The sequence below is a fragment of the Ammospiza nelsoni genome, chromosome 6, assembly GCF_027579445.1.
Source record: "Ammospiza nelsoni isolate bAmmNel1 chromosome 6, bAmmNel1.pri, whole genome shotgun sequence".
In the NCBI taxonomy this organism is placed as follows: domain Eukaryota; kingdom Metazoa; phylum Chordata; class Aves; order Passeriformes; family Passerellidae; genus Ammospiza; species Ammospiza nelsoni.
The window spans coordinates 8,391,678-8,413,583 of record NC_080638.1 but is presented as its reverse complement, the minus strand read 5'-3'; the positions used below and the strand labels follow the sequence as shown (position 1 = coordinate 8,413,583).

At 40.1% G+C, this 21,906-nt stretch overlaps 1 protein-coding gene across 2 annotated transcripts in view; it reads left to right on the top strand.

The window, feature by feature from the left end:
- Positions 1-21,906, top strand: part of NELL1 (neural EGFL like 1) — a 278,091-nt gene that overhangs the window by 55,915 nt on the left and 200,270 nt on the right. For both annotated transcript variants that reach the window (XM_059474163.1, XM_059474162.1), the window contains exons 5-10: positions 1,217-1,313; positions 7,937-8,009; positions 8,251-8,333; positions 11,872-12,006; positions 12,827-12,929; positions 16,270-16,343. In XM_059474163.1, the coding sequence (XP_059330146.1) occupies positions 1,217-1,313; positions 7,937-8,009; positions 8,251-8,333; positions 11,872-12,006; positions 12,827-12,929; positions 16,270-16,343 (565 nt within the window). The remainder of the gene's footprint in view (positions 1-1,216; positions 1,314-7,936; positions 8,010-8,250; positions 8,334-11,871; positions 12,007-12,826; positions 12,930-16,269; positions 16,344-21,906) is intronic.

The following is a 21,906-nucleotide window of genomic DNA, read 5'->3' as shown; positions in this document are numbered from 1 at the left end:
TTAAAGAAAGAAAAACAATTTGACCACAGATAATTTTTTCACCACAGATAATTCCACCTCTTTGAGCTAGGGGTTATGTCAGACTCCGACTCTCTTCCCTTGGCTGTCACAGTGCTGTCATTGCATAGCAATGCATACTCCCTGTAAACTGGCCAGTAATAGAAATAGATTTCATCATCTCCTCCATAATTCTTATTGAGCATGCTATTTTTGTTATGAAGCAGGAAGTTCATGGCTCCCTCTGATGTGACATAGCAACATGAGAACCCAGGATCAGTAACTCTGGCCTTGAATTTTTCATGTTCTGGAACAATGATGTCCTTGTAGCGGTCTGTGTTCCTGGGAAAGTTGTTAAGGAAACTTCATTACAGTTTTTCTAAAAATAAACAAACAAAACCCCAAGCAAAACCTGTTTAGAACTCCAAATACTTCGTTAATTTTTAAATTGTGTTACAGCAATTTTTCCATCAGGTAATATTAGAGATTTGGTATGCAGATTGTTGCAGTCATGTGCAAGTTTATGCAGTACATAAAGGTTGTTATGGACCTCATATCACTTGCTGTCGCTGTTAGATACCAGGCCTGCATTGAAAGGTCCCATTCTGTGCCAGACCTGTGCTGGTGACAGACACAAGGTGGATGTGCAGAAGAGGCACCACATGTGAGCACCCAGCCTGAGGAAATCCAGTAACAAGGGCAGAAAGTTTTATGTGCAAGGAATGGCACAGATGTAGAGGGGGAAAAGAGGGGAGTGGAGTGCCATAAAGTTCTTTTGTGAAGTCTGTTCAAAATTCTAACCAGTCTGAAGGCCTCAAGGGGCTGTTCGATTTGGTTGGATCTCGTGTGTGATTGCACTTTTTCTCTAGGGTAGATTTTTAAAGACATCCCTAGTCTAAGATGGACCTATTTTATTTCTTTTTGCCCTACTGTGGTGGATTCTAGAGCTGTTATTTCTTTAGTCTAGTGCTGCACAGCTGCACAAGGAGAGTTTCAATTTTATGGAGTCTTCATACATTTGTGATTTTAATTTTTTTTAACTTTAAAGTTGCAATATACTTTCTTCACCACAATCGGTAATAAATATTGTGTTTAATGAAAAATTTTAGGGGTTTTATTTTTGGTTCTGTTTTTCATCTTTTATTGTTACCTGATTTTGTCAAGGAAGTTTTCCGAGGAGAGAGAAAATTCAAGTAAATGCAATGTCTTCCCTCTGCAGGATTTATGAACGTGTCATTGATCCCCCAGAAACAAATTTGACACCTGAAAGCAATTTATGGCTCGGACAGAGAAACAGGAAACATGGTTTCTTTAAGGTAAGCGATATGAAATGGCATGTGAGGAAGGAAATTAATAATAGTCAACAAGGTGCTTCCAATCAGTTGGCTTAGGTTCATGAAACATGATATACATGAAATTTGGTAGGAACTGTGGACAGTTTGTAAACAGCTTGTTTACAAGGTGAAAGTTCCTGATGTCTATTCCAGTTTTGGCTAACAAGGCACAGTATGAGTGTTTGTTGTGAAAGGAGTCCATAGAGCAGCAAGAGGCCAATCTGCCTATCCTCAATCTGGGCATGGATTTGTTGCCAAGGTGATTTACCACCCACTCGCTTTCCATGTGAAGCTCTCAGCTCCTAAGACAATTTTACAGTTTGCCTGTTTTCTGAGATGTCCCCAGTTTTCCAACAAGCTAGGACGATTACACTGAACTTATTTCAGCACAGGAGCTAGGAATTTTAATTGTGAAACAGAGGTAAAAGCCAACGTTTGACTTAAATGTTAGTCTGAGGGTTGCTCTGAACCTACAGTGCATTTCATTCTCCAGCAGCTGAGCTGTCAGTGTGAAGTGAAATTGATAGTATTATTTTATCCTACAGCTGTTGGTTTTTTACCTCAGCTGCTTGCCACTATTCCACAGATGGTAAACATATGTTTATAGCTACATAGGAAAAGGAGGAAGTTATATTGGAGTCCCCATCTTAAATTCTTATTTTATGCAGGCAGTCAGAGCCTCAGAACTCTGGGATATTATATGTTTGTAAATTAATATTTCTACGTCTTAACACTTTGGAAACAGCAGGGTAGCTAATGATATGCTAATGAGCTGACCATTTTTATTGATCATAATGAAAGCAGACAAGTACCTTACTTTGCTTTATGTGTGCTTGAATATTTTACTAACTTTCTTCAGGGCAGAAATATAATTGGTTGTGTTTTTTTATCCTGCTTGAGAGTTCCAGAAATCTTACTTTTTTACGTTTCTTGTTGCAAAACTTGGGATTTTGCCAGTTTGTAAAGAGTACACATCTCTTTCCATATATTTATATGCTCAGCAGGATTTCCCTTTCTTTTTCAGAGCAATTTGTTTCACTGTTTTAGCATATAAAAAAGTAGATATATTTTCCTTAATGTAAACAGAGATCTGCAGGGAAATAAGAGCATTAAAAAAGAATTAGCATTTTTGTATGTGTGCTGGAGCCATGAAAATGTGTGCAAGGAAAAGCAAGCTTGTTGCGTGAATAATTTTTTTTGGTACCTTTTGCTATTGATCTTGATACTGTTCATTTTCTTACCTCACCACTCATTCCAGTAAATTGTGCCTATCTGTACCTGTGATCTTCATCTTTTGTGCCTCCAGTTCTCAACTCTATCCTGCCACAGCGGGAAGGGGGATGGAGAGGGAACAGCCTGCGCTTTGGGAGAGGGGACACTGAGCTGGGCAGTGCCATTCCCTAACCAGGACAGCCCTCACTGGTGGCTAAAGTGTGGCAGGAGGGGTGGAAATAACAAGAGTCAGAGCTGGTGGATGATTTATTTGCTGTAAGCATCTGTGGTATGAGTTGTGGAGCACTGGCCACAGTGTTGGCTTGTTCATGGGGATGTGGTGCCTATCCCTGTGTCTGTTCCCTAATGTGCCCCTCGCAAGGGTCTTCTGCAGTGGGTGTTGGGAAGGATGAAAGCTTGGCAAGGAAGTCTCACAGATATGGATGCTTGGCAGGAAGATTTTTGAATGTAGAGACTGATGAAGGAATAGAGATGGAAGCAAGTTTTGATATAGAAGAAAAGAATTGCTGAGCCAGTCTTACTGGATAACCAAGGAGGCAAAAGGTGTGTTTTCAACAGCTTTTCACCCCCTTTTCCTCCTTCAGGCCTGTTAAAACAGCTTTTGAGAATTTGTAATTTCATTTGGATGTTAAGTAAAGTATGCTCTTGTTGCTATGTCTGCCATGTTTTCTCAATATGATCTACAGTACTGTGTTTAGAGTCAGGACAGAGATTTCTAGGAGTGTTATTCAGAGATCTGCCTTGAGGGGGAATAATCACGAGTGTCATAGAATGTTGGAGAAATTGGGCTGGTATTTAGAGAAATTCTCTGCTCCAGAGCTTTGGGAGTTCACCCCTGAACAACTACAGGACTCTGCTAAAGTGACAGTACTTGCAGGAAGAATGCTGGTGGTGACTCCAGACTGGAGCAACTCAAGCAAAGGCAAACCCCTCCAAGGAATTCTTTTTGCTCAAGGACTTGGGTCCACTTGGTGGGTAGGGCAGAGAGATAGGGAAACACAATGTGTACCACAAGGGGATTTGATTTTTGGATGAGAAAATGTGCTGTTGATCTGTACATATAATATTGGCTGCTGGCACTGTCCCTGTGTGCCATGGCTGCCACGGGCAGTGAGGATGGGCTGCTCCACTCACACCAACCTGAGCTCTGGGGCAGCAGCCCTCCTGTCCTGGGAGACATCCAGGGTGGGTAGAACCCACAGCCATGGACTGAATGAGCTCCACAGACACCTTGGAGGGAGGGCCATGGATATGGAAATGATACCTGTGATTGTGTATTTATATATGTATGTAGTGGAAGGTGGAGGATCCAGGTGGGACCTAAGTGGTTAGAATAAGGGGTTATAGAAAATTAAGGCTGTTGTGGTTTATGAATGGCTTTCCCAATTCAGTACCCTCCACCAAGACTCTCTCAAATCACACCTTGCTCTCTCTCACTCCTTCCCTTCCCCATTCTCACTGGGGTGGAATGGAGTTCAGAATTAGCAGCACAAAAGGTGAAGATGATGGGTATAGATAAGAAAAATTTACTGGAGTCATGAGATAAGAAAATGAACAGTAACAGCAACAACATTATTAACAAAAGATATAGGAGAATGAATTATTTATACATTCCTGATAATAGATGGTACTGATGTCTCCCTCCTCCACATTTTCTTGGCCATAATGAACTCCTCCTCCATGGAACAGAGTCCCTTCCCCTGCCTCCTGCAGTGGTGTGAGTGCTGTAGAATTTTTATTTTTATATATATATATAAAAAAATATATATATAAGATTATAACATATATAATATAATATTACAATATATAATATATATATTACATATTATAAATTGTATGTAAATTATAATATATATAAAATAATTCCCATGTCCCAGCCATGCTCTCTCCTGGCTACTGCAAAAATTAACCCTGTGCTGGACAGAGCCAGGACAGCCAAACAAACCCAGCATTTGTTTCAGGGCTAAGGGCTGATGATAACCATTATCATCACGTAAGGAAGCTTAAGAAAAGGCAACCAAAGGGAGAAAAAGATTGATGCCAGATATCTATGGAACACTCTCTAGGATGGATCTGATTGCTGGCAGGATCAGAATTATCTGCAAAATTTGTTTTATTGCTGAGGAGAAGCCTTCCTCCTAAGGGTGCCTCCAAAGAGCTAGTGCAAAAATGAGCTTATTAATGCCTTGGTGAGAAGGTGATTTATGTTGCAAGACAGTAGTTTTCATAACTACCAGAGCAGGCTCTATTGATCCTGCTTGTGCCTGGGAATTGTATATGAGGTGCCTGAGAAGCATATTGCTGTTTTTATTGCACAGTATCATGTGTATAATTTATGTAGTCATATGGCTATAATTATATATATAATAATATATGTATAATTATATATATATATATGTAATTTTATATGTATATTATATATAAAATTATATATAATTATATATATTTTATATATATTACATATATGTATATAAATATATAATATATATTATAAACTATAGATATATATTAAAAATATATATAAATATAAAATTTATAGCAAAGCTGCTGGCATGGCTTTGCCAGGGCACAGGAGTTTCAGGCACATCTGCTGGTGCCACCATGTAGAGCCTTCCCAGCCCTGGCCAGGGCAACTTGAACAGCTGTGTAGATGATATTATCTCTGTGGGAGAAATAGGTTTTAAAGAGGATGAAAGGCAATGGAGGAAATGAAAATGCACAAGTGGGGAGCTCATGGAATATATGAGCCTTTCCACAGAATGTGGGAGGACTGTTCTATGTGGTGGATATCTGCAATTCACTAGGCTTTTTGCATTATGTCCTCATGGGATGGGATTGGTTTTTAGTGCTGCAGAACCTGAATTTCATTGTGTAGCTGGTAATCTGCCTGCACCAGATGAAGGCTCTTCAAGCTAGCAAGTCCTGATGCTGAGCTGAAGCTTGGGATGTCGTTAGCCAAATGTTTTCATTGATAACATAAAGGTAGTGTCTGCTTGGGAAAGGAAAAACTGGAAAGATTTTGACTACTGACATCACACTGTTAGGGACAAATCCATGCTCTTGGCAGCCCAGACTTAATGCTGAAGCAGGAATAACCCGAGTTTTTTCATATTTGTTACAATAATTATGGCTTTAATAAGTGTTTGCCTACAATGAAATTTTTCTATTAAAAAAAATACATCAGCAAAATTTCTGCCCTTGGAAAGTTTACTTCTTTGTTTGATCATAATAATTCATTTTCAGATGTTTTGTGGACCTAGAAGTCATCTATGTTAGTGAAGTTCATATTCGTATGTTATTACATGGTAATATGCTTTCATGTGGCCAAAAATTAAGACACATAAAATAGTTGTGTTTCCTCTTCAGGCTATGTCTAAATGCAAATCTGTCCAAAAGACAATTGAGCAGTGTGACTGATGCAACAAACACATTTGAAGATGCACCTAAAAAGAAAAAAAGGCTGAAGAAGAGAGTCACTTCTTTCTGGATGGTGTCTCATTAGCTAGGCAATATGGTGTGGTGAAACTCTGTAATCTCATTTACTCTGGGTTGAGCTTTTCACTGCAGAGGCTTAAGTGTTGAAGTGTATTTTTATGCCTCACCTTCTAATTTCTCACTGATGACTGCTGACAGAAAGTGTGCAAAATGGCTTTCAGGATGTTCCATTTCCAGTTACAGTATTACTTATTACTTATGGTTTCATTATTCTCATAAGTGAAAAGGTTAATAAATGTGTATACTGCTGCAAGAAAGACAGGGTGATCTGATTATCTCTGCTAATATTTTCAGTTAATATTTGATCATGAGACACTAAGCAGGAAACAGTGCTTGCTGATTACATTCTGCTCTTTGAACACATGAGCATGGAAATGTGACTTGCCTTGCCAGACTTTAAGGACTCTCTGAGGCCTCTATTTATGGGTGGCATGTGAGCAAGTGATGATGTCCTTGCCCTGCAAAATTCACCGTATTGCAATTTAACTGAAAATTAAAGCACAGTCTGGCAAATCAGTAATTTAATTAGATAATAACTGCTGCCATGATAAAGTTCTTTTCAGTTTAAAGAAATTTTTGTCTGTGAGGAGGTAGAGCTGTGTCACAACATGTGATTGTTGTCAGGGGAAGTGCAAATGTCAGCACTAGAGGTCCCTTGATTCCCTTGCTCCTCTCCCTTAGTGGCCATGACATTATTAAAGCAGTGGATCCTGTGAAGTAAGAACATTGCACAGCCACAGATGCAGCGCATGTTTCATCCTGAGCCTAAAGAGAACAAACCAGATCTTCAGCATTTTCTGCACTGTCTGAAGTGTCTGGGGTGCTTCAGGGCCCAGGTGTGCAGGGGCACTGGGTATCTGCAGCTTCCCCTGGGAAGGACCTTTAGGTCCTGCCTCCCCCAGCCCTGCTGGTGTTCAGGAGCCCCAGAGAAGCTGCCCCTGTCCTGCTGTGGTTGAGGAGCCCTAAAGAGGCTGTCCCTGTCCTGCTGTGGTTGAGGAGCCCTAAAGAGGCTGTCCCTGTCCTGCTGTGGTTCAGGAGCCCTAAAGAGGCTGTCCCTGTCCTGCTGTGGTTCAGGAGCCCTAAAGAGGCTGTCCCTGTCCTGCTGGTGTTCAGGAGCCCTAAAGAGGCTGTCCCTGTCCTGCTGTGGTTCAGGAGCCCTAAAGAGGCTGTCCCTGTCCTGCTGTGGCTCAGGAGCCCTAAAGAGGCTGTCCCTGTCCTGCTGTGGTTCAGGAGCCCTAAAGAGGCTGTCCCTGTCCTGCTGGTGTTCAGGAGCCCTAAAGAGGCTGTCCCTGTCCTGCTGTGGCTCAGGAGCCCCAGAGAAGCTGCAGTGCCCTCCTGCCAGTCCTGCCCAGGGCATCTCTGCCTGCCTGGGCTGATTCTGCCTGGTGCCACAGTTACCCCACTGTTGAGATACAGAGCTAGGGGGCTTCATGGAACCAAGTGTGAACTTACATCTGGCACCAGGTACTTGTCTTTTCAGTGTTTGATTTCACAGTCTTACTTGGTTAAAAAAAAAAAAAAGTTTTGCCGTGTTTTATTTTGTCTTTTGGAAAAGTGTGTCATCGGCTTGAGCAACGGATATTACTGCACTGTATTATTGCACTGCTTTTTTCAGCAGGCTCACCCCACTTAAAGGGTTTAAGCAGCTTATATTTGGTGATTACAAAAGAGAAAGCAGTATTATCACTGTAATATTCCAAACACACAGAGACATAGGAGGAGTTCTATTTTGTTCACCTTCAGTTATTTTCCTCACAAGTAGAGTAAGCTGGTAATTTTTTTGTGTATCCACTGAAGAAATGACTTGTGAAAGAGGTTGTACAGATTGAAGTGAATGTTTGTAATCTGTATTACCAGTTTTGTCTTCTTTTGCAAAGGGTGTTATTCAAGATGTGAAAATCATCTTTATCCCTAATGGATATATAACACAGTGTCCTAATCTGAATCGCAGTAAGTAGCAATCTTTTTATTGTCTCTAGTTTAGATTTTTCATACAGATTGTTTCTCTGCTTTAAAAATAATACTTTCAGGCTTGTTATTTTTGCATGTGCTGACTTCCAGAAGGCAAGAATTCTGTATAAACAGATTGCGTTTTATGTTCAGATAAATCTAGTGTGATAGATTGTTGTTTATTTATGGGTTATTGTGTCTTTCCTTCTTTTCTGTTTCTTTTTAATCTTTCTCTATTGAGCATGCCCAACCTGCAGTGATTTCTTAAGTCTGGTGCAAGGAATCATGGATTTGCAAGAACTCCTGGCAAAAATGACTGCAAAAGTAGGTACCTAAGCTTTTTTTAAGTTGCCCCTTTCCTTCCTTAAGACAAAGATGAAAGTATTTATTCTAGATGCCATTTCTTATACCATGAAAATGAATCTAAATTTTCACAGTGGAGCCAATTTTTTTCTTGCTGTCTGCAGTAGTCTTGTGGACATAGCTCTGTGGTTGTTTCTTAAGCTCAATGATGAATGAAATGAAAATGCCTGTGAACCTGCTGACTGTGCTGCCCTTGACAGCCCCTTTGATCAATGGCTTTTATCAGTGTTTGTATCAGTTTTCATCAGCTCCAGGTGATGTGGTGTGTGCTTGGGTTTGTGGTTTTTTCTTTCTTCTTTCCCCCCCAGCTTTGGATCATGACTAGGGTGTATGGAAATCTATAATGTTGGGGTTTTTTTTTTTTTTTGGTTTGTTTGAAATGTTGGAAGTTTTCTTTAGGTTCTGCTCCTACAATACAGACAACCTCAGTGTTAAACCAAGGCCATTCAACAAGGCTGTGCTGAAGTTTTGGGGTAGGAAACTGTGTTTTAGAGGTGACCAAACCCCTGATCTGTGTTAGAAGGAGAGTGAACCATCTGGTTTGTGGTAGAGGGATGTTAATTGTCTCTCTTGAAACAGCACTTACATGTTGCTTGCTTAGATTTAAGTGCAGATGCAACCAACCTGTAGATGCCCTTACTCCCAATGTAGTCACTGTAGGAATTTCCAAACCAGGATTTGCATAGCAGTGCTGCTTGTGTAAAAAAATGATTCTTTTTAATGCTTCATGATTCTTCAAATGCTCTTTCCCTTCCCCACAGGAAAGGGGAAACTGTTTTTTTTTGAGAGTGACTGCATTATGCTGGCAGTCCTCTTACTCAGCTGACATGCTTTGGACAGGCTGGATCCAAATGAAAAATGTGAAGCTTTTAGTTCAGTTTTCTGCTTGTACTATGAAAGAGAGGCAATTATTTTGAGCCCTGCTGGTGGTATGAGCAAGTTCCAATTATGCAGTGTACTGAGTAACTTGCTTTCTCTGATGTTAATTATATTTTTGCTTGCTAGTACTTTATGAGTGGAAGCAAATAACACAGTATTTGTACTGCAAAGACTCTGCACTTTCATAAAGTGGTGCTGGCATAATCCTTCATTGCAAATTCCTTTTCTGTAACAGCAGTCCCCTGATTGTTTTGTTGCAGTCATTTCCTGTTGTCCAGGCAAAATGCAGGCTACAGGAAAGGAAATTAACTTGGTAGAAAAAATAAAATTAAAAATAGGGGGTCTGGAGGTTTGTATCTGCCTTTGAAGTCCTAACCACAACAGGCAGGAGTGACTAATGTAGACACAGGTATATTTTGTGGGGATGCTGCATGTCAGGGCTTTGAAGGGCTGCCTGCAGAGGTGCTGTGTGGCCTGGCAGGTGCTCAGAGAATGCCAAATAAAGAAAGCACACTACAACAGGCTTGCTCATGGACGGCATCCCTAGCCTCTGATCCTGCTCCAGGAGATGCACAGCATGGACACCATGGTTTGGAAAAGTGTCTTGGTGTCTCATTGCTGCCTTTAGGCTCCACTGTACCCAGATTTCAGCTTCTCTCTCAGTCTGTGTTTGGTTCCAGCTGCATCACAGCATTGAACAGGGGAGCAAGTGTTGTTTGCCATCAATGTGTTGCCATCAATGTATGTGCAGTTTATAGAAATTAAAATTATAGAGACTCAGAGCTGGGAAGGAAACATCCAGCTACTGGTTTCAGGCTCCAGTAATTCTAGTAGCTGTGCAAGTTGTGCAGAATGAGAGCAAGAAAGGGAGGCTCCCTGCTGTCACAGTGATATTTTCTGAAAAATCCTCTTTGCCCAGGATTTTCTCCTGGGTAGCTGAGAGGCCTCAGAGAGGAATGAAAACAATAATTATCTGATTGCTGCTCCTGTGTTTGCTGCTTTGGAGTGTGGCTTGGGCATTGTTTACCAACAGGTGAATGTTTGATTGGTTCCATGTGAATTGCTTTTAATTAATGACCAATCATGGTCCATCTGTGGTGAGGCTCTGAGGAGTCACGAATTTTTATTATTCATTCTTGTTAAGCTTTCTGATATAGCCTTTCTCTTCCTTTAGAATAGTTTTAGTATAGCATAACTAATATAATATAATATAATATATTATAATATAATATAGTATAATATAATATAGTATAATATTGCAGAATATAATTAATATAATATATAATACACAATATACAATATAACATTATATATAATACATAATATAAAATATATAATATAATGTAATCTAATCTAATAATATAATATATCTCTAATAATATAATATATCAGCCTTCTGAGAATTTGGAGTCAAATTCTCATCTCTCACCCCATCCTGGGGACCCTCACAAGCACCACACCATCCTGTTTGGGCTGTTCCTCTCCTGAGTCTGGTGGGCTCAGGGTGGGACACAGGGCCCCTGTGAATGGTCCAGCAGATTGTCACAGAGGGCTATGAAAGGAGCATTTGTGACTTGTAGCAAGCTAACGACCCTTACCTCCTCTTCCTACCTGTGCTTTGTGAAGACATTGCTTTTAAAGACTAATAAATCCTAGCTTTTAAAGCTTATTTTATTTTTGTCATAATTTGAATGAATTCGGAATGTCTCCAGTAGATATGTTGAGTTGATTTAATTTTGTGTCCTTAAATAGAGGCACACTGTATGTCAGGGTGTTACAGTCTGGCTAAAATGTTAATTTGCTGCAGGAGAAAAGGGTTGTGTTACATTGCAGCATTCCCCACTGGGCCAGAGTACTGTTAGTTCCTCTAAATATAATGGCTAAAATAATTCATGTGGCTTTAACAATCTGCTGAAATCAGTCTGGGCATCTCCTGCATTTCTTTGAGTGGAATATAACTTCTTTTGGTAAATTATGAGCCTCCACTAGGGTGTGCTTTGTATTCAGATGTGTTTGTTACATGGAGACTTCCAGCACAGAAATTTCTACTGTCTTTCCTTGCTGAAAGTCAAGAGGGTTCAAACTTGGCTTTAATTAAAATCAAGAAAAATCAAGCACTTGACTTCATTTATGGACTGGGCAATCTGGTTTATCATGGGTTTATACAGCCAGGAATACTTTCATGAATCACAAAATTTTCCCGGTAGGTTTTGATTTTTTTAAAAATTTCTTGTATTTATTTTGCCGGAAAAAAATTTTTTTGAACAGAGGCCTGTCATCTTTCAGTTATTTGTACAGGCAGGGAAGGAATGCACATATTTACTGCTCAATGTTAAGCTTGTATTTCTGTTGTAACAACAAGGAGTGTTCAGAGCTAGCCACAAGCTCAGGGTTTGCTCCAGGAGCATGGTTTCTCCATTGATCACAGTGTTGGATGACCATGTACCAACTCCATCAAAATTGGGGCAGTAGGATTAGTTTTTACCTGCTGATTTCCTGGTTCACTGTTTCAAAGGTTGTGGTCAAAGTTGGTTTTGCTAAAAATAAATGTACTGGTTTTTGCTTTTTGAAATCATGTGTTTGAATTGCAGAAATCTCATCAAGTTACTTTCATTTATAGTTAAATTATGCAGAAACAAGGCTGAGTCAATTGGAAGACTGTCATTGTGAGAAGACTTGTCAAGTAAATGGATTGATCTACAGAGACAAAGACTCATGGGTTGAAGATGATCACTGCAGGAATTGCACATGCAAAGTAAGAGTTTCTGGAGAGTTTGAAGGATAGGATCTAATGAAAATGTGAAAATGGCCTTTGAATACATAATGTTCATTCTGAGAGTTCCTGTGTTTTTAGTATGCGTCTGGTGGCAGCATGGACAATAGAGAGGGAAGTGGTAAAATAAATAAAATTTTGACATTACTTATTTGTAAGCTTCATACATAAAATCTGCCTTCCCTTGACAATGCTTTCTTCCTTGTTTTAATTATAGCTGTGAGAACTTTGTGGTTTTGGGGTGAAGGAGTGGCATTGTCTGTGTTTCTTTGGAATTGTTTTCACTGCAGTAGCTTTTTCAAAAAGGAGGCATTATCTTAATAGTATTCATAGATGCTTAGTTGCATCTTGCATGGTAACAACTTGCAGATTCGTTTTCAACGTTTATCAGACTGAAAAATACAAGGGACGGAAAGAGGATTAGTATGCAAAACTGGTATCTTTGAAATTATTTGATAAATATCTGAAGAGAGCCTTTGTTTGCTCAGGAAAATAGAAGCCTGGTTGTTAAAAAACCCAAAGATGATTGGAACAGCATACAGAAAGTAGGGCTTATGTTCTTGACTTATGTTTTCCAATTGATGTGTTTTGCTCTGGGTTTGGGGGCAAAATCAGTAATACGTATCAAAATACTGAAGGCAGTTCACCTTCAGCTGCACTTTGATTCATTTTGCAGTTGGGTGGGATTAAATCTGCTGCTGAAGGATAGGTTTGTGATCCAGAATGGTGTTTTCATTTACTGGAGTTGTTCTCAGTGGTGTGTATAAAATGCAGCTGATTTCTGTCCTGCCCCCTTGCTCAGGGAGGAGCTGTGGAGTGCAGGAGGATGTCCTGTCCCCCTCTGGAGTGTCCCCCCGATGCTCTGCCCGTGCACGTGGACTCTCAGTGCTGCAAGGTGTGCAAGGGTGAGTACAGCACACACACCTGGCTGCTTTGCCTTCTTGTCCTGCCCCCAGGCACCTTTTGGGATGGTTTTCAGAGCTCCTGGTAGTTCAGGTAACACAAGCCATAGTGGCAAACGTGATTTAGGAAGAAAATGAATAATTGCTGAGAAATGAACAAGCATTGCCAATTTCTAAGGTACTTTTTTTACCTATTGTTATATTCATCCTGTTGGGGGCTGGGAAGGCTGACTTGGCTCCAGTTGGTATCTCCTCTTGATGTGTTGAGGAGCATCAAGCCTGTGGTCTGAACTTTCTTTTGTGATGAGTAACTAACCAAGCTGTTATCTTTTTGCCTGTCTTTTATTTCAAGTTAAAAGGCTGTTCTTTAAAATAAACATGACAGTATATCAGACCCTGGCTTAATATCCCTGTGTGGAGCCGTAGTTTACTGTAATTAATTTCCAAATAAATTAATGAGAAGAAAGAAAAGCTAAGTACATTTTGTGATTGGTGTTATTATCAGCTTTCAGTTCCTTTTAGTGGGAATGAAAGCTGTTAAGTAACATTCACGGAAGGAATATTCAATATTTGTTACTTTAATAGTAGTACAAGGAACAAAGGCAATTTATGTATGAAAATTTTAGCTGTATACTAATGCCAGCCATACCTTAAGAAGCACAAATTCTCTTTCCCCTGATCTGTTCTGGAAGATGAGTAAACTTCATGCATGAGCTTTTCAATAATTTATTAGGACAGGGATGTTGAATTATTTTAGGATTTATTAGGAAAATAATAACACATTTTTAGCATTCTGTCACCCTTCTTCAGTCATTGAATTCATTAGTTCCATGTACAAATATCCTTTAGCTGTGATCTTGCACTTGCTCTTGTTTCTCATGTAATCTCATTTCTCTGGGCTGTATGTCAGCATGAATATTTTGCATACTAAAAGATGTTCATGAACAGAGTACTTGGGTGGCAAAGTGGTCATGCTGGCCTGTATTATTTGTCTCAAAATATTTTTATTTGTAACACTGAAAGTCTAGGGGTTTTTTTCATGAAACTGGATGTATGCACAAGAGTCAAAATCTGACACAAAGAAATTGTAAGGCACAAAATTGTAGAATCAGAGTATACCCTCATGAGTGAACTGTTCCTGTTATTTGTAATGGGAAGATGAACAATCAAACTTGCCTTTTGTCAGTGATTGGCACAAACTTGACTCGTTATTCTGACAAGAACTCAGCGTGTCAGTCAATGGGAAGGGACGTGTGGAAGTTGATTGAAATTGATTGTAAATGCCAGCTCCTTGACAAAATGATGTGCTAGGACCACAGCTGGTCACCTCGAGGTAGATAGTAGTAATTGCAGAGGTTTTCCAAAGAGCTGCACTGCAGGTGTTATTTTCTCTGTGCTTTTTCTATTTAGCTCTGATAGAACCATCAGTTGTAATTTGCTGTCTCTAGGGATTATTGAGTGGCTGGGTTATTGAACACTTTCCCATCTTAGCTAAGGGTTAATGAGCAAAGCTCTAATGTCTGATATGTTAAGGGGTTTAGGCAGTTCAGTTTTGATCCCTGCCACCTTGTGTTAGCATTTCAAATAATATTTGGCAAAAGACTATAACTTTAGATATAATTTTTCTGAATTGTACATTAACTTTTCAGTGTGTCCCTTCCTGTGTAAAAAGCAGTCATGTCAGGAAAACAGACAGAAAGAAGGAAATGTCTCTATTTCAAATTCTCCTAAAAATAGTTACTGGGATTCCTAATTTAAACAAAGCTTCCTCATCTGAAGTTTTCTTTAGAAGTGAGATCACAACAAGTAAGGCATAAAAACTAGGGCAGCTTTTGAAAAACAGAGAAAACTAGGATGCCAAAAGGAAGACACCTCTTTTTAAATGCTTTAGTGATGATGAAAACTGAGTTAGCCTGAAAATTGTAAATCTTTTTTTTTTTTAAGCAATGAGCATTTTCACAAAGAGTCATTAGAAGCAAATTTATGTCTAAAGGTTCATGAAGATTGATCTGTCAGTCTCTTCTGCTTAAAATTTGGGAATCAATCTGGCTGTGACAGTTGCTGCTGTGGAACTGTTGGCATCACCTGTAAGGGGGACACACTTGCACCTGAGTGCTTCCCCTGCCTGGGCAGGAGGGAAATTCAGGTAAAACAGGAGGGAAATTCAGGTAGAACAGTCCTAGAGTGTCTATTGAGAACAGACTGCTCTGAACACTTGCACTGTGCAAGTGCCTTGACTCTCAAAACCTTAAAGCACTGTTCAGTTGCAGCATAGGATTCACACCTTTTAGCTTTCCTTTCAGGGTCACAGGTCAGACTTTTAGTGGCCAAGTACAAAAAGAGCTGAAATAGCACAGCAGAAAGTTATTTTATCAGTGTTTACCATCGATCTGCTTTGTAATGCAGGGCGCTTTTATGGTGGATCCTTGATTTGTGTGAGATCGTAACAGTCCAGCTGCTCTCTTTAATTGATGGATTTACTGTCCTTCTCTGCAATTGGAATTTAGACCTGTAGTTGCATGGGGACTGTGGTAATTCTGGTCATAATTGACCAAGCTGTTTGCTGCTGTGGCCCTGATGCCCGTTGCCTTCTTCATGGTGGCAGGAGTCCCAAGCCAGGTGACTTTGCCATGAAGCGAGCGAGGAATATTCCAGTCTGTCGGATCATTTGTGGAGCCACTTACCTTTGGCAGAAGGGTCAAAACTTCAGGCAGGAGTTTTGCAGTAGGAGTTCTCAGTTTTCTGGGAAAGTCCTACACATTTCATGTGTGCCTGAAAAATATTTTGCTGAAATAGATTTTTGCAGTTTGTTGATTCAGTAGTCATTCACTGAATCCAATCTGTTCGTGCAGTCCTCCAGTAAGATGAAGGGTTCACCTTTGGGCCCACAAAAAATGTGAAGGCTTAATTGAAATCTGTGCTTACATTATTCTTGTGATGAACTGGATGCTAATAAATGTCTCCAGTTCTTGAAGTGAGTCATGAAGACCTCTAGTAACACAAATACTGTAACTACTCTACATGATGTTGGTAGTGAAAACATTTTCTATTGAATGATAGGTTATTTAGTCCAGGACATATTGTTTATGCTCCTATTCCCTCTCTCTAGTTTGGGCAAAGAGGCTACTTTCTCTTAAAATGAATTTATTGTTGGTTACTTTGTTTGTAATTATATGTGATACTGACTTCTGATGAAAGCAAAATGAATCGTATTTTTAATGTATTGATTTTTTTTCAGTGTGTGTGTATACTGGTTTTACTTCTTCGTTATACCTTGCATTTATTTGCTGCTTAAACACTGATTTAATGAATTTTTAATCTCCCTCCTCCTCTTGAATTACAGCAAAGTGTATCTATGGAGGCAAGGTGCTAGCAGAAGGTCAGCGAGTGTTAACCAAGAGCTGCAGGGAATGTCGAGTAAGTTTCAGCTGTATAAACCTTTCCTGTTTTTATATGTATCTGTGGTGTTCAGAAGTGACAGTGAAAAGTTAGTGCATTTCTTTAGGCTTCCTTCATGCAAATGTGACATCTGTTGTCTCAAAAAAGGTGACCTTGGAAGTCACTGAAAGCCACAAATACGAAAACAAGGCAAGAATATGACCCTTGCAGGATAAGAGAAATATGGGCAAAATTATTTGGAAGAATGTTTTCTCTTATCTCTGCTTTCATGAGCTATAGAAAAAAGTAACAGCCTCTTGGGCAAATTACTTTTTTCAGCCAAATTGCTAAAATCTGAAGCAACCTTCTTGTTACATTGTGTGAGATACTCTGTATTTTCCCTACTGTTGTTCAAACTATATATAGCTCTTCTAGTAACTGAGGTAAATTACAGAATATTGGAGTGGACTGAATTCTTTTTGGCAAATTCATGACATTTGGGCTATGACAGTCAGTATTTAAGAGCACAGGTGAATGGAGATCACCTTAGATCTGTTCAGGGGGGTGTTGGTGAGTGTGCATTGGAAAAGATTACAGTGATCTGGTTATTGTTGTGCTTGGAGCTCAGTGTACAGAGTAGCAATTTTCTGTTCACTAATGGAAATGGACAATAGTTGGTTGCAGATGTTGTGAAAACAGCTTGTTATGCAGAATTACTTTGCTATTGTTCCTGTGGAGCTGTATGGGGTGCTCAGCACTGCCTGTACAAATAGGTGGGCAAGGTTGTTGCCTTGGAAGGCAGACTAAGATGCCTGTCATTTATAAAATGACATAGAATGCTTATTTGAGAGTGGAAGTACGTGTATAAAATGAGAACAGGAGTATTTTCAAGTTAAAGTGAAACCAGAGAGGGTGAATCTGAATTGTGTCTGTGGAACATCTCTGTGCTATAAATAAGAGTGTTATATTCATCATTAGGAGTATGATAATACGTTCAGGAAGATTAAAAGCAAATACCAACCATCAAATGAGTAAAATAATGAAACCAGCTTTTGTATTTTGCTTATTGTTAAAAGGAAAATGATATGGCAATGTTAATTACAGTAACATTGGAGTTGGTATTTGCATCTCAGTTGACAGTATTGATAAATATTCAAAATGGCATCTGTGAATGTTACACCATAAAAAATCATTTGATGCATGCCTTCAGAAAAACCCCCACAATCTGAAGTTATGTTCACAAGTGTACTTCAACAAAATACTAAACCTCACTGGCCTGGGGAGAGTTTTTAAGAGGATGCTTGCATGTGTTTCTGTGGGCTGGTGTGTCTCTGTGCAGGAGGTTCATTCAGTATGTCTTCAGCATGACCTCCTAAACCTGACCTACTTGTCTGCTGCCTCAGGTGGGAACGCTCCCTGGATGAAGGATGAATGGGGATGAGTCAAACTGTGGCTGTGTCATTGTTTTCTGTCCTGTGTGGACAAGGTGTTGTATGAGAAAAGGAGGGACTTTTCTCATACAAAATTTAATATGGTTTAATTTTCCAGACTTGAAACACTGACATCAAATTTCAAAAGCTGCTGATCCATGAAGGAATACAGTGGAGGGTACACATCTACTGTCAATGTAATAGTGTTGATAAAGATAACTTAAAAATCTTTGTGCCTGTAAAGGAGGATATATTTGTAAGTGGAGTAATGTCAACAAGATTAAATTGAAATTTCACATTTAAATTTTTATTTGATGATGGATTCCTTATTCTTTGCATAGGTACTGATCCAAAATTGGGGCTTTTAACTTGTATTGATTTTTCCATCTAAAAAAAAATAATACTGCTGATGGATCCAGCTAGATCAAAGATTTTCTTTATCAGGCAGAGAGACCTTTTTTTAATTTTTTCAAAACTAATCCAGACTAAAAATATTTATGATGCACATCCTCTTAACCATAAGCACAGATGTTATTAATGAACAACCATTCCCAGCTGGAATCCTGCCCACAAGCACTCTTTAGATGAGTCTACAATGACAAAAGGAGCACACAGGTATTTCTAACAACCACGGAACAGTTCAGGCTGGAAGGGACCTCTGGAGGTCACTTTGTCCAGCTCACCTGCTTGAGCAGGGTTACCTGGAGCCAGCTGCCCAGGACCACGTCCAGATGTTGAGTGTCCCCAGGGATGGAGAGTGCGCAGCAGCCCCACGCTGCAGGAGTGTTTCCTGATGCCACATGGGCCCTGCTGTGTTTCACTTTGTGCCCTGGGCCTGCTCCTGTCACTGGGCCCTGCTCAAAGGAGCCTGGCTCCCTCCTCTTGGCACCCTTGGGTACTCACATGTGTCTGCAGGATCCCTCTGAGCTTCTCCTCTCCAGCCTTTCCTCCTGTGAGAAGCTCCAGTCTATTATTTATCCTCATGGTCCATGGCTGATCTCTCCCAGCTTTTCCATCCCTCTCTTTTGGTGAGAAGGCCAGAAAATGCAAGTGTGTATGAGCTTTTGATAACTGCACCTTTCTGCATTCAATAAGTGTTTGATTTTTTGTTTGTTGGTTTGTTTAGGGCTTTTTTTTTTGGGTTTCACTCCTATGGTGATGTGGGCGATTGAATGTCAATGGGAACTTTTTTTGGAGTGAGAATTTGCAGTTGATCAGCTGCCTGTGAATGACATGATGGTTGTTCATAAACAAGATGACATGCTTGACAGCAAAGGGTACAAAAATAAATGCCTCTTCATTAATGCTGGGAGCAGGCAGTCACAGAGTGCCATACAAGATGGACAGGGCCCACAGCTTTCAGGAAGGTTGACTAAAAAGTTTTTTGTAAAGATAAGGAACGATGTGTGACAGTGTTTACAGGGGTTCTTGGATGAGGGAAGAGACGAGGATCTGACTCCATGGTTTAGAAGGCTGATTTATTATTTTATGATATATATTACATTAAAACTAATCTAAAAGAATAGAATAAAGGATTTCATCAGAAGGCTGGCTAAGAATAGAAAAAGAAAGAATGATAACAAAGGTTTGTGGCTCAGCTCTCTGTCCGAGCCAGCTGACTGTGATTGGCCATTAATTAGCAACAGCCACATGAGACCAATCCCAGATGCACCTGTTGCATTCCACAGCAGCAGATAACCATTGTTTACATTTTGTTCCTGAGGGCTCCCAGCTTCTCAGGAGGAAAAATCCTAAGGAAAGGATTTTCCATAAAAGATGTCTGCAACAATGATGTACTTCTTCAGGGTGACAGCTGAGGCTGCTGTTTGAAGCTGTGCCCTAAGAGAGTGATCAATACCCGCTCGTTGGGCTTAGGAGTGATACTGCTGCATGTGGTGCTCTCCCTGAAACCACAACTCTCACTTCCCTGGGTGGGATGGAGAGAACTGGAGGTACAAAAGGTAAAGATCATGGGTTGAGGTAAGAACAGTTTATTGGAATCAGGAAGGACATAAGAAAATAAACAGTAACAGCAATAATAGTAATGACAAGGGGTACAGGGAAGAGGTGATCATTTCACAGGGAACAACAAGACCCAGCTGCTCCCTCTGGGCCCCAGCAGCCTCACCGCAGAGTGAGGTGCTGTAGGACAGCCTCCTGTCCTGGCCATGCCCCTCCTGGCTGCTGCAGAGATCAACCCTGTCTTGTCTGGAACCAGGGCAGAGATAAATTCAGACAGGAAAAAAACCCCACCAAAATAGCCTTATCTGAAATCTTGCAAATAATTTTTGAAACCGATCATGTGAGATGTGCTGTTTATTGTTCAGATTTTCACTGCATGTCACTGATTAGGCTTACATCCAATCCTTTTTTGTATGTACTTACCTTGGTAATTACAAGAAATTTAATTATGTTGTTGTAAATTTTTGACTCCAGATCTCATTCTTTGTGGATTGTATGTCACAACTGAGGCTTGATAAATATATTCCAGAAAAAAAAAGTCTTTTTGGCATCTATTTCTGTTCACATTCTATGACTACTACATATGTGAATTGAATATAAAAAGGAATAATTTTTCTAAGGCTGCCTGAAGCAGTAATTCTAAAGTGTGAACTCTTCTTACTTATCTCAGTGGATAAAATCTGAAATCTGATGATGATAATTCTTATAATTGGATCTGTACTAGTTTATAACAAATTAATTTTAACCCAAAGAATACTCAACATGGAAATGTTTTAATTGTTTTAAAACTTAATTACAAATAAGTTTAATTTGTTTTCCCAAGATGCAAATTCTGCAGAAAATAGAAGACTTAAGGAAATAAAATCTTACTGTCGTTAAATTAATGGAATTCTCAATTTGTGTAGTTTAATCTCCTTGTGAGTCACTGAAGAAGCGGTGAGCTTGGAATAAATTTGTCTTTAGCTTTTTGACTCATCCTGACACTCATTTGACTTTCATACCATTTCTTGCCATATTTCTCTGGCCAGATTTATTGTCAGTCAACACTTTTTGTGGTGTGCTGACGTACTTTACTCTTTCTGCCGTAATTGTCCTGTCTGAGCTTAAATAGGCAATGAGTTACAGGCAGAGCTGCTCTAGCTGCTTGTGTGATAACAGGATGGTAAGTGATGGCTCCGTGTCTGGTTCTTTTATCACCTTTGATCCTGCAGTTGCACGGACAGCCGTGGGGGATTCCTGCCTCTCCCCTGTGGAACTGAGATCAGGAGGAGACCGAACGCCTCCATTAACTCTACTGCTCTTGCTCTGATGATGTGTGCCCTCTGTAGCTGCTTTCTCTCACAAAAATAAGAAAAGCAGATGCCTGTGGGGGTTATTTTAGCATTATTCATGACAGCAACTGGTGCAGCTTGCCAGTGAAGGCAATGGCCCTGCTTAGCCTGGAGATTGCAATGTCAGGGCAGTGACGGGCGGCGGTTCCAGAATTACAGATTTGCATTCCCTGGCTCAGCTGCACTCCCCAGCTGGAGGTTCTGCAAGCTGCTGGGCACCTCATCTGTGCCTTGTGGACTCAGCAGGCATTTCCTGAGCGTGTAGGTGAGATCTCCTTCTGGAGCCTACAGGGGCAGAGCTGAGTTGGTGAGGTGAGGTGGCAGGGCTGGTGACCAGCAGAGGTTTTTACCTGTGTGAGCCTGTGCTACAGTGTGCTGTGCCCAGTGTTGTGTAGCTGTGAGGGCAAGCTTCTGCACTGGGTGTTTCTTCATGCAGGGTGCACTCACAGGTAATTTCAATATCCTTTCTTCAAAGTCATGTATCTGGTTGTCACCGTGATATTTTCTGAAAATTCCCTTTGCCAGGATTTCTTCTCCTGGGAAGCTGAGAAGCCTCAGAAACAGAATGTAAATAATTATCTGATTGCTTTGGAATGTGGTCTGGACATTGCTTACCAACAGGTGAATGTTTGATTGGTTTCATGTGAATTGTTTTAACTCAATAACCAATCCCAGTCCAGCTGTGTCAGACTCTGACTCAGTCATGAGTTTTCATTATAATTCTTGTTAAACCTTCTGATGTATCCTTTCTCTTTCTTTAGTATAGTTTTAGTATAGCATTCTTTTAATATAATGTCATAAAATAAAATAATAAATCAGCCTTTTGAGAACATGGAGTCAGATTCTCACCTCATCCTGGGGACCCTCACAAACACCACA